Raw genomic sequence first — 17,693 nt, forward strand, 5'->3', positions numbered from 1 at the left:
CTGGGTTAAAGCTTCCCAAAATATGCCTCGCATTTAACCAAAATAATAATTGTCAGGAAACAATATAAATGCTTGAACAGGAATGGAAGAATTTCAAGAAATGTGTTCTCCAATCTGATATTTATTTAAAAACAAAGACACACACAGTGAAACTTGCAGAACAGTAAATGTTTTTGGAAAACAGTTTATTCAGGAATTAGAATTTGAAGTATTTTCCAAAATTCTAGATCTCTATGAAAGAAATCTAAGTACGTACAATAGGAAATTAATGGTTGTTAAATAGTTACTTTCACTAATATATACATAAAAATGCCACAAAATTATCTTGTTTACACCTGGAATGTGTGCTCTGACTCCTCAGTTAGGCTTCTTCACATAGTTTAATCAGTTCCGCAACTTGAAGGCTCAATAGTACTGCTTTTATGCATCTCTTTTAAGTAAAAAAAAAAAAAAAGGGATATAGAAGTAGCCTTGGAAATTCACAGCTGTGGCAGTTTGTCCACTGGGGTGTCAAATTTGAAATCTGCTGGGAAAAGATCTGGAGCCCGTGGATAAATCAGCCTGTATGACTGTCTGATTGTAACATCAGCTACACCAGCAATATCTCCAATTTCTGAAACAAAACACGAGACAGACAAGTTAAACTGACAAGTATCGTTACAAGGCTGAAGTGTTTCCAAAAGACAACACATAGCTTCTCCAATACTGTTTCTAGTGCTCAGCTTTAGAAAGTGTAAAAAAAAAACACAACACCTTTAAAAAGGCTGCTTTCAAGAAATCTCAAAGCTGCCCAGCAGCGATATAGTGCCACAACAGAAAAAGTGAGAAGATTATTTTGTTGGGGCAGCCAATCAGACCTCATGCTGCAACTGTGTTTTGCCACTGTCATTCATTACCAGTTAGTTCTGGATCCAATTTAAAGTGCTGGTGTTAACCTTTAAGGCCTTAAACCAAGGGTGGGCAACCTACGGTCCTCCAGCCTTAATTGGATTACAATTCCATAATCGCTGATAATTTGCCATGCTGGCTAAAGCTGATGGGAGTTGGAGTACAACAACGGGGTTCTCCGTCTTTAAAACAAGCTGCATCCTGAATACCTGAAGGTGCACATTCCACCCCCATCCTCCGCTAGGGTTGGAGTTCATCAAACAGGGTTTTGCTCTAGGTTCCCACTGCCTTTAGCAGTGGCTTGCTTTCCTGAAGAGGTTCATGTGGCCAACTCAACAGGCATATTTAGGTAGCAGGTCAAAACATTCCTGGCTCAGGAAGGGTTTTGGTTGACTGGTTGGACCTGCTGGATGGACAGACTTGATGCCTGTTTTGTTATCTTACTGATTTTAAGAAAAGCACTTCAATTATTGTTAGCCTGTTTTGAGACCCTTTGGCTGATTAGCAGTGTTGTTCCAGGCCCAGATAAGAAGGATCTTCACATCCAGGATCTGAAGAGCTTTGGCCTTTGGCCACTTGGTTAGAACTGGATCAGTCCACAATGTGTATTTTCATCCTTACCATCTATAAATGATGTACTAAGAGCAACCTTCCTAGATGGAACCAAACACCTTACTAATGGGGGCAACACCAGACTTTAAAGAAGATTACATTTAATTTAGACCACATAACAAGATATGTTCCTAACTCTGCATGGCCACATGTATGTTCTGAATGTTTCAGAAAAACTCAGCATGCATAACTATTTATATCCTGTCTTTCTTCCAGGGGGCTCTTCCCCACTCCCAGGCATTTTATCCTGTGAGGTAGATTAGTCTTGAGATACAGTGACCAGGCCAACATTACCCACAAGTTTTAAGGCTGGATGGAGATTTGAACCTGGTTCTCACCAGTCCTCAATTCAATGCTAACTACAACATCACACTGCCTCCCGAGCCTGGCAAATATTCAACTTGTCATGGCTAACTACTGAACCACTTGCACATTTCAAACCAAGACAACAAAAGCAGGATCTTCATAGTGCTTTCTGCATCAATGCCAACTCCTGTTCTTTCCAAAGAAATGACTTCCAAGTGAACAATGCTAGCCTTTAAGAGAAAAAATGTTACCTTTCTGGGTCCTCTTCTCTGCAGAAGCTTGCGATGCCATATAAATAGCTGCAGCTGCAACCGAGATGGGACTCCTCCCAGGAACCAAGTCTAATTCCACAGCTTTACGTGCAATGTGTGTTGCTGCCATCTGGACTTGCTTAGGAAGACCCAGGTTTGAACAAAACCTGGACATGAAATCGCCAGTCGTGATCAAATCCACACTCGTTTCCAAAGCTTTCAAAATTAGCTTAAAACACCGCCCTATTTCTTTTTTGGAAATTCTGGAGACAGCACATATTTCTAAAACAAAAAACCCACCCAAAATATTTACATTAAACAAGTTTCAATGACTATAGACAATGCTCTCAGTCCCTCTCCCTGCCACCAATTAAAGCTTTACCTTCAATTAAAAATTTTCACAAGCACAGTATGTAATTCAGTCTATGTAGCCAGCAAAACTGGTATCCACTTTTAAGAGAAAACATCCATTCAAAGTCACTAAGGAATTATGTTCTGAGGAATGATCATCAGTCCAAGGTTCAGTTGTTGATCTAAGAGCCACAGCATAGGTTTTAATTTAATACAGTAGGGCCCCACTCATACGGCAGGTTAGGTTCCAGACCCGTGCCAGAAAGTGAAAACCACCAAAAAGCGGATCAGCTGTAATGCAGGGGTCTAGAACCTAACCCGCTGATCACACCAGAGGATAAGATCAACTCTAGCATGCAACAGCTGATCTTCTCCTCCTCTGGCGCAATCAGCTGGAGTGCGGGGAACGCCGAAAAGAGGGGCCTTACTGTACAGTGATTTAGTTAGGGCTTTAGCACAATGTGCAGGGAATGCAGAAATTAACAATATTTTAAGAGCAAGCCACAGTTAGTCCTCAGCCATGGGGGGAGGGAAGAAGAAAGTAAAGATTGCCAATAAAGGGAACGACTGCAGGTTTTGAACAGCAGGGAAATAAAACACTTATTTGCATACATCTGTCCTTTCATGAACCTTCCAGTCCCCTTACTCTAAGCATTAGCTAATATTTTTTGTTTTTGTTGGAATATAAAAACCCCACAATATGCTAGTTTCGCTAGAACGATGAGCACAATAGAATCAATCTGTTGTTTTGCTTCATATGTTTAAACATTTCAATCATATCATTAATGTTTATTAGGATACAATGCTAATTATATTCAACATAATCCTAACCTGTTTGTCTTTCTCACTTTAAATTTGTGGGCCAATTCAATCTTGGGTAGAAAGAATGGGAACCATATAGAATCAACATTCTGCATGGCAGCTGTTAATTGTTTGGAGAGGCAGTCCTGCAAGGACATGGCACATGCAAAGCGTTGACCCTCACACACGTCTTGCAACTTGTTCCAAAAACAATCAGGGAAAGAGGTGTGTGATAACTGCAGGCTTCCATGCAGCACAGATGTTATACTCAGTTGCTCCTCCGTGCAGTTACAGCTACCACACAGACAGCCAACAATTATGTGGCTCTTAGACGAGTTTCTAGCTAATGTCACTCTTTGACTGGGCTCAGTGACACAGCAGGAAAAGAGGATGACCCATTCCTATACCCAGCCATCTCGCACACACATGCACAAACCCCAAAACAAAACAGACATCTGCTCAAAAACAGCCTTATAATCAGCAGGGGAAGTGCCAGAAAATTGTATATGCATCATTTATTCTACAAATTCTTTTTTAGCTTTTCTTCACAGTAGAATTGTGTTGTCTTGTACTGAACAGTCCTGATCACATGATTATCTCAGTACTCTTCATCCATGTCACAGAGCAGCTTTTTTATATAGCCAGTAATCATCCAAATGTCACCCTCCTGAGCAGTTTACATCATCATCATTTTAACTCCTAAACTGACATCAGAAAAAGGCGGAATAAGATACAAAACACGATGCCCACTTCTGGGAATTACAGGCTTTGCTTTACTGCTCTTGCATACTGAAGAACAAGGTGGTGGTTTGCACAAGTCCAACTTACTTTGGATAATAGCAGCTGAAGCACACGCAACTGAATGCTTACCTTTAAATGTTCTAGGAACACCTTCTTGTCTGCAGGCGATGTAGAGACAAGCGGAGGCAATGGCATCGTTACTTCTTCCCTTCAGGCTCTTCTGCTCGTATACTTGCTTGAATAAATTATTTGTTCGATCCTTCAAAGCAAGCAGACAAAATTTAATTAACTCCAGGCCATTTAATTAGCAATAATATCAAAAATTCATGTGCTCATTATATTATGCTAACTAAGTAAACGCCAGAACAATTTGAGAGAAAGAGGCATGAACTTACAACTATATTTCGGGGAAGGTTGATTCTGTCTGCCATGCTAGCGATTTCTTTAAAAGCATTCATCATTGCACGGTCAGAACTGCTCATAGTCCTCCGGTTTTGGTACTTTGAATTCCCAAATTCATCAAAACTGGCTGCACCTGTGCCCTGCAGATGAAGGGTTTACAAACTATTAGAGATCACTTAGATTCACACTATATATACATATTAAGAATGGGGGAGGGGGAGAGGGCTGGTTCAGTCTTCAGTAAGGAAAACCCATTATAAGTTCCTAGCAATGAAGTGATTAGAAACACAACACAATGCAACCGCCTTCAGGTGGCATCACTGTTTTTCCTGTTTCCATGTGGACTACAGACAGAATTTAACGTGACAATAATGAACTATTCCACTCTCTAGATAAAAAGTACATTTGTAACATAAGTTTTAGTGTGATTCAACCATCCTTCTTTGAATCATGCCTCAAAGGCCACCCTCTCTCCAACTTCATCATCTCATGGGGAAGGGAAATCACGGTTGCTCACATGGGAAGTCCCATATGAGCCTCAAGCAGGTTCAGCAATACTTCCAGGTAGGAACAAGCTGAGCTGGAAGGTAACTCCAGGCATCTCAGCTCCAAGTGGGTTAATTATTTAACCCCTCAAAAAAGCAACTGGTTGGGGTTGTATCTACCTACATTTTATTTAGACATTTTATTTACCCACTGAAATTAACAGACCAAAGTTAGTCATGTCCATTTGTTTCAATGGATCTACTAGGAATATTACTAACACTGGATACAACCCTTAGTCAGCTGACTAGCGAATATTAGTGACGTACTACTCAAGGATTTTAAAAAAAGTTTTGGCCAAAAAAAGCAAGTTAAGTCTTGCAAAACTGATACTAAATTCTAAATGAATGAAATATATTGTAAATGTTAGTCAAATATAAATTTATGTAAACATTCAACGGATCAGACAATTTTGAACATTTAGCTAGAACCAAAGGGTAATCCAAAAGAGTAACATATTTTTAGGGGCCCACAACTTTTGGCATGACTTAATCATCAGCCATGATTTGTGGTCACCCAGGGACTGACTAAACTCCCATGGAATGTGTAGGACACTCAAGAGAAGGGTGGATATTTTCATTACCCTTGTGATGAGCTTTTACAGATGGCAGCAAGGCCCTTTTGTGGAATTCCCAGGGCAGGAAAGGAAACACCATTTCCCTCAAGCAAGTTTTCAGGGGCAGATTTGTCTCTGCCTTTGTGTTGGGCTTTTACAGAAAGTAGAAAAGGCACCTTGCTGCTCCTCCGGTTGCTGGGAAAGATGTGGCGGTGGGAGAGACTCAATGTGGGCAAGTGGTTTCACAGAAGCCTGCACAATTTGATTCAAATTTAATTTAATGAACACACAGATGCAGCAGCTATGAAAAAACAAAAATGAAAGTTTCTATAGTGGTGTTTATAGTGCTGAGCAGGGTATTTGCTTCTAAAAGGAAAAAATGGACTTGTGAATTTCCCTCATGTCTTGGTGGTAAGAAGTCCGCAGGAAGAAGTGAACCCCCCCTTTCCTGTGCACCTCGGAAAGAAGGGGCTGCAGATCTGATATCAAGAGGCCCAAAGTGGCTCCACCACCCCTCACTCCCACTGAGATGTGACATTATTTTTGGAATCTGTGGAATTCTTAAAAAACAGAACTTAACCCACACTTTTTTTTAAAAAGGGACAATTAGTGAACTGAGAAAAAATAATAATTAAACAAGTATGAATGAAAAAGATCTCTAGGGGACTCTGAAATAATGCAGCAACTGACATGGTTAAGCACAAAAGAACAACCTCAGAGAAGCCTGCACGGAGCAGACCGGAATCCTCCAATAATCAACAACTAAGGCTGCAATCCAATACATGTCTACTCAGAAGTAAGCTCTTATCAAAGAGACTTACTCTCAGGTGTGGAAGGAAACAGAGCTGCATGTTGTGCTGAATCAACAAAACCTGCTAGAGACACTTTTTATTAAAAGAAAGCAAAATGAAACCAAACAAAATAAAGCAAGCAAGCGACTGCTTGGAGAGAACTTCAGACAAGCAAGACCAAAGTTCTCTGCCATAAACAATTTTCAGCTCACTCTTCAGCATACATAAAGCAGATTTCTACCATCACATAAACATTTCCGCACCTTGGAAAAGGAACACTCATGCTATGCACATAAGCTTTCAATGGGTCTGCTCTGAACAGGACTAGCACTGAATACTGTACCATTCATAGATTCTACCACCAACTCACATATAGCAGGATGGTGCAAAAGATGGAAAGGTAGGAGTGCAGAGAGAATGTTGGAAAGAAAAAGGATTAGATAAGGTAGGAAGTTCTACTCTCCTTCCTGTCTGAGGCCACGGGGTTAGGTCAATAGCAGAGGGAAGTGACCTAAATAGAAGTTCTGAGTCAGCAACAGAAGGGGTGGAGCACAGATAGGGATGAAGAGGGAATTTCCTCTTTCAGAAATTCCTTTCTGTTCTAGCTTTCTTCTTCCCAGATACCCCTGAATTCCTGGTTTTCTGTCCTCCACAAATGGAATCTGCAGTCTCCCGCTCTAATTTCTAATTTCTAATTTCCTAATAATTCTAATTTTCAATATACACTGTATTTTAATAAAAATAATCCAGTACCAAGTTACACAATTCAACACATTATGTCCATAAATAAATTCACACACAGGATATTTGTACTTGTCTGCCTTCACAGTGGTGGCCAAGTTCACATGCAAGAGAGATGAGTAAGCAAGTAGGTGAGACAATGATCAAGGGATGCTGTGGCCAAGTTGCAAAAAGCAGGGAGAAAGTAGAGGACATGATGGGCAAATACTTAAATATTTTCCCCCCACTTCTGGCTCACATATTCTTCTCCCCAAGTGAGCCTGCAGAGGAAGAGAGGGGAGAAAGGGAAAGGGGGAAGGAGGAGGGGGAGACAGGCTGCACAACAAAACAAAACCCTCAGCCCCCAACTTCCTCTGTGTCTGCTGGACCCTGAAGGAACAAAGGAGGGAGTGGACTGGGCACAGGGAAGGATGTTGACAAAATGACTGCCTCTATTATATCAGCATAAAGACTATTTTGCCTATTTGTCCAATTGTTGTCCACTATGTAAAATACATGCTCTGCAGAATCTTGCAAAGATCTGGTCAACTCCATATTTTCCAACAGTAGCTTCCGCTACTTATCTTTATGTATGAGTTTTCAGTTGTGACTATCATGGACATCACTTTTCTTTCCAGTCCAGAACCAAACTCTAAATATGATTGACAGGGCGCACTTGCAGAGATAGCAGGAACAGGGTGCAAAGAGGAAAAGATTGCCCTACTGAATCCACTGCAATCTCATGAGCAGAGGCAAACAGCCCAACAAGCAGGAGTCCTACAAGAGGTGCATTAAGTCACAGCAGAAGAAGACTACAGGCAGAGGAGAAAATACCACCCTAACCAATCTGCTCCCTTCTCCAAACGTTTCCGGATTTTGTGCATCTGCAGCTAGATACTAGGCACGCATCTTCAATTCTCATATGGCCAGAGTGAAAAACAGATGGATGGCAGCCCTTTATCATGGGGGCTTTTGATTCTGTTGCTCCTGGCATCAGGGCTTTTCCTCCTCCTATGGGAAAAGATGGGGGGCCCTGACCCCTTGCCAAACTGGTGACATTCTTTGCTGTCTAGGATCCCTTCTGTCTGCAGGAACGTCAGCCCTGCTTAGCAGATTATGGTTATCAGGTTTCCTGTACTGTCAGCTTGGCCAGCTAAGCATAACTCTTGCAATTAGAAGCTCTGTTAAAAAACTCATTTTCCAATATGTTCTTCATGGCCCATATTACCAAGCTGGCTACCCTGAGGTAAGGCTTCTTCAGCACCTTCCCAACACAAGGATAAGAGAGAATAAATTACTTGTGCAACATAAACTGTGCAAAAGTCTTGCTTTCCTTTTAGGAAGCAAGAACTAATTTATGGTCCTCGCCTTCTCATATCAAAAGATTTAACCCAGGACACAACACTGGAGTTAATCCTTTCTTGACTGCCTTTCTTCACTGGACAAGAATGAAATCTGTGTATAGCTACCATGCTCATCTTCCCTATCAGATAATCCTATGATACAGCTGAAAAGGTTGAGGCATTTCTAGCTTCATGGAATATTGACCATAGTCATGTAGGCAGTCAACTGAGGACTGACTAACCAGTGTGTGTCACGATCTTCAGTCCATATCCCCTTGGGCAAAGGCATCCACATTTTATCAAGAATGAAAAATCATTCTCATAGAAACACTGAAGGCTATCTTTGAACGGAAGAAGCACATCCATAAAATTCTGACATCTAGGAGCACTAGTTAACCTGACAGCATTTTAACAGCAAATCACTCCCAACCTGGTCAATAATCAATTCTTGTATGAAAAGGCAGGGAATCTTGCTCGAGACAGCTAAGGGAAAAATGAAAATGAACATAAAATGACACACGCATTATGCAGACTAACGTATAATCAATTAGGCTATTTTTATATACTGTCTCTGATCATAACACTTCTTCCAGTTATGGAACCTGGAAACAACTTGTGATCCTGAAAGGAAAACTAGTCACCAACACTGAAAATAGTAATGACAAACATCTCAGCAATATAGAACACACTTAGGCCTGGTAAATATTTCCCCTTTCTTTTCCCCTCACAGTTGGTACAACTTCGTAAGTTCAGACAAGATAAAGTTGATGTGCACTTGGGTCTACACAGCACTGATAACTATTTCATATGGGGTTGTGGGAAGCATCAGCTTTTGGTAGTTGTATGAACATGCATGACAAGCACGCATTTGCTCAGATCTGTTTTTAAGTAGTTCAGAGGGCCTTTGGGCATCCTAAAGAGGCAGCAGATGAGAAAGCAAAAGCAAGTTGTACTTCCGATGTTAAAAAAGGAATAGTGAGGAAGGTAGAGAATGTGTAAGTTCTCATGTGAATAGAGTATTACCCTATGTCTTTTCCTTTTCTTTTTTTGCCGGGGAGGGAGACAATTCTGATTTGCTCATTTAGAAACAGGCCCTTTTTCCCAGTACAGGCCCACAATCCTAACAAGGAAGCCTAATCCATTATGTCACCTAGACCTGAAACTATACTGAAGAAGCAGAGAATACCAAGGAATTACTAGCATGAAACAACTGTTATGCACAGCTTGTTTATGCCCAACATTGCATTGCCATTTTAAGAGCAAAATTCAAATTTCTGTAGAATCTTCATGTTTTTGTGCATTAATGCCTTTTACGATTTAAACTCTAAATTACCTTGCCAATCATTGTAGTCAGATCACCATCACTCAGGAGAGGATTCTGGGTATCTCCAACTCGAGAAGGGTCTTTGGTTGCTTTGTCATTGCTGAACGTTCGCCATTCTGACCCTACATCTATGACTCTGTCACCTGAATATGCAAAAAGCTTTTATTATAATTTCTTTTTTGAAAAGCCTCAGAGGATTAAAAACCACTGCAGTCACAATCATTTCACTGAGAACTGCAACCAACATTTAGACACCATATAAACATTTACACATTAGGAAATGTGAAGGAGAATTTGTCTGAACAAATCTCTGGGCTAGCAATCCTGATGACACTTTGTAGATGACAAGTACGTATGGAAATTAACAAAAGTACCTCCAAGAGTTCACAGTGAAACCAGCTCTCACTCAAAAGATGCTTTCAGCAAGTGATTACCATCTGACTGGCTAGAACAAGAGCACCCTCCAAATGTTGCTGGTCTACAACTCCCATCATCCCTTGTCCCGAAACCATACCATCCAGGGCTGATGGGAGTCGGAGTAGATCATCATTTGGAGGGCATCATATTGGCTACCCCTGGGCTAGAACATGAGCAACAGGCCTGTGGTACAGGCACCACAGCTGGCCGAGACAAAGTATTGTTGCACTTCCAGATAAAAGAACAAAGGTCTCTTTGCCTAAAGTCAGACCTACATTATTGCCTGCTTTTTCTTATTACTCTGTTATTCATTACTGGGCTCAGTAGACTAGAGGCAACACAAGGGATGTGGAGGCTACATCTCTATGTATTATAGCAGGCTCATACAACTTCATGCACACATGAAACTGACATCAACTGTAGCTTGCAAATTAAGGCTGATATGAAATCCTGTGTTTGGGACACCATATCTAGCAGCTTCTCAAAGAAGGCAACTTAATTCAGTATTTAGGGACACCTCAAAAATACCATGACCAGTAACACTATAGCTAACTTGCATATTTGACTTGCACAGAACCAATAAAGTTGGCATAACATTTTTACAAACCTAGCAGATGCTCAAGTACAAGCAGTGAACATACTGCTCTGTATTGTAACAATATTCTTACTCACAAATTGAAGTGTCAGATCTTGAAAAACAAAACACTTTGTGGAATGGCTCAACGTGAGAACCTTGAAAAACAATTAATTTGGACCTCATATGTTTATCCATTGGTCTGATTTTCTGCCTTCACATCTTCAACCTTTTCTCTGTAGTCACGAACAACACGCTTGAGAAATACTGACAGTGTTTGAGCAATCATACCTCCACTATGCCAAGATATGCATGACTCTTTTGCCTGTGCCTAGAATCTTTTTGCTCCTCCCTTCAACCAAGCCACAAATAAAGCCTCGTATTCACCACAGACTCCCATTTCTAACTATGGTTAGAAACTTCAGAACAAACAAAGATGTTCTGCTAAAGCTTCAAGCTATGGCCTAAAATCCTGGCTGTTCCAAATCTAGTACCCAAAGTTTCCCAGCCGAGACAAAATGAGAGACTATGGTTTAAAAGCAGCCTGGGACAAAGGGAAGAAAGAAAGGGCTGTATGAGCTGAGGCATCATCCTCCAAAAGTGACCCAAAGAAAAAGGGTGTGCTGCTTATTTTGGGGGGATATACTAGCTGTCATATGAAAAAAATAATTATTGGCCTTTTATTTATCAATTAGTGGTAGCTTTGTTTAATAAATTATTAGGTTAGCCTATGTATCTTTCAATATTTCAAAAATGAATTTCAGGATTTCGTTAATGAGAAAATACATTTAAATTAAGCCTGCCTTTTAACAAACTGTCAACTAAATTCTTGAAGCAGTTGACAGCATATGAAGATGTTTCTAGAAGTTCTGAACCATTCAAATGCAGTTTTTCACTTAGCAAAACTCATCTAAGCTAAGACTCCATTTTTAAGTACTCTGCTATATAAGGAGGTTTCTGGTGTGGATAGGGTTATACCTCATTTTGTTACTATAAAGATTCTGAAATTTTAAAAGCGAAGCTTAAGATCTTCAAGTCAAGCTGAGCTTCAAAGTAAAATTCTTCCTTCCTAAAAAGTATTTAAATCAAGAAACTGTATATCCAAGTGGAGAAGATGTTCTGGCTGCACAACAAATTCCCAGTATATCAAAAATATCTACTTAGCATAAACTGTGAAGACTGATTTGCTGCTAATGAAATGTGCTCAGATATTCAGCTGTTGGCTTGTTGTCAAGACTGGAGCAAAAGGAAATAACCACTCATTAGAAAAGAATCCAGATACAGTTGTGATTTCATAACAGTAAGTGTGCCAAAACAACTGGCTTTATGAAGCAGCACTTATTTTCTAAATTATTACTCAGAAAGGGTTTCCCCTAGAAAATGAGACTCTGGAGGAACAATTAACAACTAGAACTAATCATGCTGGTTCTTAGTGTCCTTGGGGAGATGAACTATATATTACTTTATAATCTCTGAACACTGTGGTATCAGATTGACTATACTATACTAAGCAATATGACGGTAGCAAAGGAGTATCTCCTGCTAATGGCTTAAGGTGGCAATTCTTATGAATGAGCCCATCCTTTTTGCTTTGTACTTATGTTTTAAAGTCTAGATTATTTCTTTTGTAATACTGAATGTTTGCTAAATTGTTTGTTTTTGTCCTTTTTGAATGCATTGGTTGTTTTGTAAACTGACTTCTTTCCCCTTCCTCAATGTTTGATATTTTGATATTTTGAATGTTTGTTGTAAGCTACTTTGGGCACAGCTCACTGTGGAAAAACAGAATATAAATAAAATCAACCAATCAATCAATCAATCCTTGTCTTGAGAAGCTGCACATTAGAGCCAGATGAGAATATTTAGACAATTAGCATAGAGAGAATTTCATCCCCCAAAGTGTGTAAAATCTAGTACGGAAGTGCTCAACTTAAGCTTCAGCATAAAGATTCAAAGGAGTAACTGCTATAAGTATTTAAGAACATAAATTAAATGACCATATTTTTCAAGAGGGAACTATTTTGAATATGTAGCAGGAACATAATGACAAATATGGAGTTGTAAAAGGGGATCAATGGGATAGGAATGTGGGGCATATTTGAAATGTTTTTCTTTGCTCTTATGTGTCTGTGGAACAAAATATTTTTTATAAAAAGATCAATAAGAAGGACGATTATCTTTTTAAGGAGGGAACATACCATGTGTGGCAATAAAGGCAGGAAGCCATTATTTCCACTGTCCTATTGTCCCCTTGCAAACTGAAATTAGGAAACAGCACACTCCTCTTCTGGCTCCTGGCCTCTATGTAAATGTTTGATTAAGCATTGTCCTTCTAAGGCCTAGCAGTAACCTCAAGACAAACTCCAGTTACTGTTTCCTGTATCTAAAAAAAGCAAAATGTACTTGAAATTCTGGTGTTGTATAAATAGAACACTGAGCACAGCAATGATGTAATATTTTTTCCACACAAGTGGGAATGACCTATATGGCTCACAAGAGGGATCTGCCCTCTTGTGAATTATGCGCCATTCCTGCTTTAATGACAAGAGTGCTTTGTCACTGCCACCTTTAGCAAAAAAAATCGTATCCATGAGATGCCAACAGAACAAGTTAAACAGAAAACAATACAAATACAGTGTAATATGCCAAATATATTTAAGCCAGCACACTATTGGTTCAGTTTTTTATCATCACAGTAAAGATAATGTCCTGTACAATTCTAGCAAAAAATAAAAACATAGGGTTGTAGTCAACACACAGCTAAGGTGAACGTTCTGTTAATGCCAGGATTTTTCGTTGCGTATCCAAAAGAGTCACAGGGTCACCATAAGTCATAATCGACTTGAAGGCATATAACAACAACAACAAAATGTTCTCCCCCCTCTCCTCCAGCCTAAATCTGTTCTGGGAGTTCCCACAACCCCCCAAAGCAGATCTGGGGACACAGGGTGCACAAGGGGGTAGGAAAGCATGGAAATCCCATTCCACTAGTGTTAATCCTTGAGCTACCTCAATTATTTCATTGAACACCACCCACAAATATAACAGGAGGTATACATTCTATCTAAATAAGGGTATCACCTACAAAGTTAACTAGATCATGCCAGAAAATGTGTTTAGTGTGGAGGTTCATCAGGTCATTGAGTGAAATGTCCTATTATAAGAAAATATAAATCTAACTTCAAATGCACCATACTAGAAATCAGGTCCTTGAATTATGCAGCAAGGTAAAAACACACAGTTACTTCCTCATACACTTAAAGTACAAGCTTAAATCATTCTATTCACTTTTGTAATTGGTTGATCTTCCAGCTTTAAATGCATAGGCCACCAGTTGCACAACTCTCCTTTACTTAGCTAATATCAAGAAATCATTTTAATTGGTTTGACATGGCACAGTATGCTGAAGCTTGACTGTCACTTTATTACAACAATATAAATGCATTAAAAGAAGGCTAAAATAAAGAAATAGAAATTATAATGTAGATTTTGACCGAAGTTTATATCACATGTAAAAATCAAAGCTGGTATTCAACTATATAATAGCACTAGCACAGGATTACTGCTAATGCAACTGGACTCCTCCCCTCCACTCCCCATGCATCCCCAGAACAGATTTAGGGGGCACGTGAGGCAGTAGATGGGGGGAAAGACCTGTTGCACAAGAAGAAATCTTTGTGCTGATGAAATATTCCCAAGAAACAACCCCAAGAAATCAAAAGACAGTTATTCAACTACTCAAAGTAGACCCATTGTAATTAATGAACCTACGTTAGTCAAGTCTATTTACTTCAGGGGTTCTGCTCTGAGCAGGAATACATGGAATACCACCCAAACTTTTTGTCCAAAGCTAATACAAGTACTACTTCAAAGTCATATAACTACACCATCCATTTAGGCCTGGGTTTTACTTCTCAAGAAGAAACCCAAATGTTCAACTTTTAGTTTGGTATTTCTAATATTATTCGTATTTGTATACTTTAAATAGATTTATGTGAGACCCAACTTATAAAAGTAAATAAATCTGTAAAAATCTTTGTGATTGTAGAAATATCAACTGACTGACCTACTGGCTCACATACTTGATATGTAGAAATTTGAAATATCATTCAGGCCTGTTCAAAACACTGCAAAACAAGTAGTTAGAAAAACAAAAGATAGAAGAGAGTATGAATGGGAAGGATACTCCAGTGGCTGCGACCTGCAAGGTGTGTGCCATGTTTGTTTTCTTGCCTGAGAAACAACATGGCGTACAAGTGCAACAAGTGCAAGCTCGTGGCACTGTTGGAAGAAAAAGTGAGAGGCCTGGAATGGTGGGTGGCCACACTGAGGTATAAGAGAAGATGAAGAGTTCTTAGACAGAATGCTAGAACAACAGCAGCAAAGAGAAGTTGAGGTGGAAGAGCTACAGCATGTGGTAGCAGAAGAGGAGACTGCTTTGGAGAGGAACAACGAAGTGGAGGAAGCTCCGTGGGAAAGGGTGACAGTTAGGAGCAGAAGAGCTAGAAGACACCCTTCACCAGTGGAACTATGGAACCGCTTTCAACCACTCGAGGAGGAGACTGGAGGACAGCCTGTGGTGGAAGAATTACAGAAGACCCTGTGCGACAACGAGCAAGAGGCTGAAGCTCAATCAAGCAGGGCCAATGAAACATTGCCCCACAACAAGAAGAGAAGAGTATTAGTAGTGGGAGACTCCCTACTGCATGGGATCAAAAGCCAAGTATGCAGAGAAGATCTGTGGACTCATCAGGTATGCTGTCTACCAGGATAACGGATTAGAGATGTGACAGAAGGGTTGCCATCACTCATCAAGCCCACCAACAGGTATCCCCTTCTCCTCATCCATGTAGGAACAAATGATACTGCCAAACGGAGCTATGAAGAAATCACATCAGACTTTGAAGCTCTGGGAAGGAAACTCGATTTTGGGACCCAGATAGTTTTTTCATCCATCCTTCCAGTACTTAGAAGAGGAGTAGAAAGGGAAAGAAAAATACTACATGTAAATGAATGGCTACGAAGGTGGTGCCGATGTCAGAGATTTGGATTCTGGGACCACGGGCTATGCTTCCTGGAAGATGGATTGCTGGCAAGTGATGGGTTGCATCTCACAAGGACTGGGAAGAATGTGTTTGGCCACAGCATGGAGAACTTCATCAGGAGGGCTTTAAACTGAATCTTAAGGGGGAGGGAGATGTAAACTTGGTGGTAACGACTGATGAAGGCTTGTGCACAGTAACGGGAGCAGAGAGATTGGCTGTAATAGGGACCAGTGATAGTCCTCAGAAAAATGTAGTAAGAAAGCCAAGCCATAAATCACATGGTCTTCAATGCCTGTATACTAATGTGCAGATCATGGGAAACAAGCAGGATGAACTTGAGCAGGAGGACAATTACGATTTGATAGGTATAACTGAAACTTAGTGGGATGACTCCCGTGACTGGAATACAGCAATTGAAGGATATAACTTGTTCAAGAAGAACATAAGGAATAAAAAGGGAGGTGGAGTCACGCTATATGTTAACAATATATATCCCTGCACAGAAATACAGGAAGATGAGCTTGGTAGTTCCACTGAGAGTATCTGGATTAAAATTAATGGGGCAAGTAATAAAAGGAATGTGGTGCTTGGAGTCTATTACCTGTCAAGAATAGCTAACTTTGGTCAAGCCGAAATGGGTCAGCCAGAGAGAATTCTGGGAGCCTGTACTTCCATAGGATTCCCTACTGGGGAAGATCCAAAGCTCAGTGTCAGACAGGCAATTTGCAGCTTCGCAAGGGGATGCAACTGATCCCTAGCTGTTATCCCTTATCAGCTTCCTGGGATTAAAAGTCAGGAAAAGGGGGTGTTGTAGATCAGGACCCCTGGGTGATGCTGTCTAGCTCCCTTATCTTCAAAGACTTCAAAGGAGTGGATCCCCTGCAGGTGCGGGATATGACTATTTGCTTTCCCCCCTCCTTGTTGATGGTTAAACCCCATAAAAAAGGTAGGATAATCTTCCAAGTTCAGTTCCCTATTTTCCATCTACCAGGACTCGCTGAAATATGACAGAGAAAGCCTTTTCGGGAACCAGGCTGATCTATGTAAGTATAGGACCTAGCTTAGTAAGTTCTTTATTTTACCCTTTTGTCTGTGTTGAACCTCTCCCCCTTTGGCATGCCAATGTACCTGATGTAACCCATCTGAGGGTGTTCAGCTTGAAGGAAACAAACTGCTGCTCTCTACTGTAAATACCAACTCATTCACTCTTAAATAAATTATCTTTGTATAAATGGTGTGTATTGGATTGGAGCTAAGGATTCTAAATCTAGTCCTTGGCTGCTGGACGTTACCTATTACATTTTATTAAGGAGGGTTAATCCCTTGGAATTCACATTGGTCTCTGAGGTCCCTTCCCTCAGGGAAAGGAACTGGGAGGAAGGGTGGCGGTGGCACTACTAGGAATAATTACTCCAGGAAGAGGGAGAGTTTTGCCTGAGAAGCAGAGACCCAGGAAAATGGGACTGTTCTCGGAAGCAAGGACCCCCCTTGGGGAACGAAGAACAAGTAACCCCAGGGGGACAAGTCTTTAACATTACCAACCACCCAATCAAGGAGAAGTTGAGAATGTAACTTTTGAAAAGCAAATTGCCAATGTTTCGAGGAGGCATGATGTAGTAGTAATAGGGGAATTCAATTATCCTGATATCTGTTGGGAGACAAATTCCGCCAAACACGGCCCCTCCAAGAAATTTCTGACTTGTGTTGGACATAACTTTCAACTACAGAAAGTGGAGGAAGCAACCAGAGGATCAGCTATCCTGGACTTGGTTCTAACCAATAGAGATGATTTGGTGGATGCAGTGGCAGATACGGGAACTCTGGGGGAAAGTGACCACACCATACTTGAATTCTTGATTTTAACAGAAGCAAAGGCTGAGAGTAGCCATACGCGCACCCTGGACTTCAGGAAAGCTGATTTTAATAAACTCAGAACAATTGTAAGTACGGTTCCATGGCAAGCAATCCTAATGAGAAAAGGAGTCAAAGATGGGTGGGAGTTTCTAAAAAAGGAAATTCTAAAAGCTC

The 17,693-nt window shown here is 40.5% G+C and overlaps 1 protein-coding gene across 1 annotated transcript in view; it reads right to left on the reverse strand.

Annotated features, from left to right (window-relative positions):
- Positions 1-65: 65 nt before the first annotated feature.
- Positions 66-17,693, reverse strand: part of GTF2B (general transcription factor IIB) — a 38,188-nt gene continuing 20,560 nt past the window's right edge. The window contains exons 3-7 of the mRNA XM_061633588.1: positions 9,639-9,772; positions 4,346-4,492; positions 4,080-4,209; positions 2,058-2,339; positions 66-613 (exon numbers count right to left, since the gene is read on the reverse strand). Coding sequence (XP_061489572.1) covers positions 480-613; positions 2,058-2,339; positions 4,080-4,209; positions 4,346-4,492; positions 9,639-9,772 — 827 coding nt within the window. The 3' untranslated portion in view covers positions 66-479. The remainder of the gene's footprint in view (positions 614-2,057; positions 2,340-4,079; positions 4,210-4,345; positions 4,493-9,638; positions 9,773-17,693) is intronic.

Source organism: Rhineura floridana, chromosome 6, assembly GCF_030035675.1.
Source record: "Rhineura floridana isolate rRhiFlo1 chromosome 6, rRhiFlo1.hap2, whole genome shotgun sequence".
In the NCBI taxonomy this organism is placed as follows: domain Eukaryota; kingdom Metazoa; phylum Chordata; class Lepidosauria; order Squamata; family Rhineuridae; genus Rhineura; species Rhineura floridana.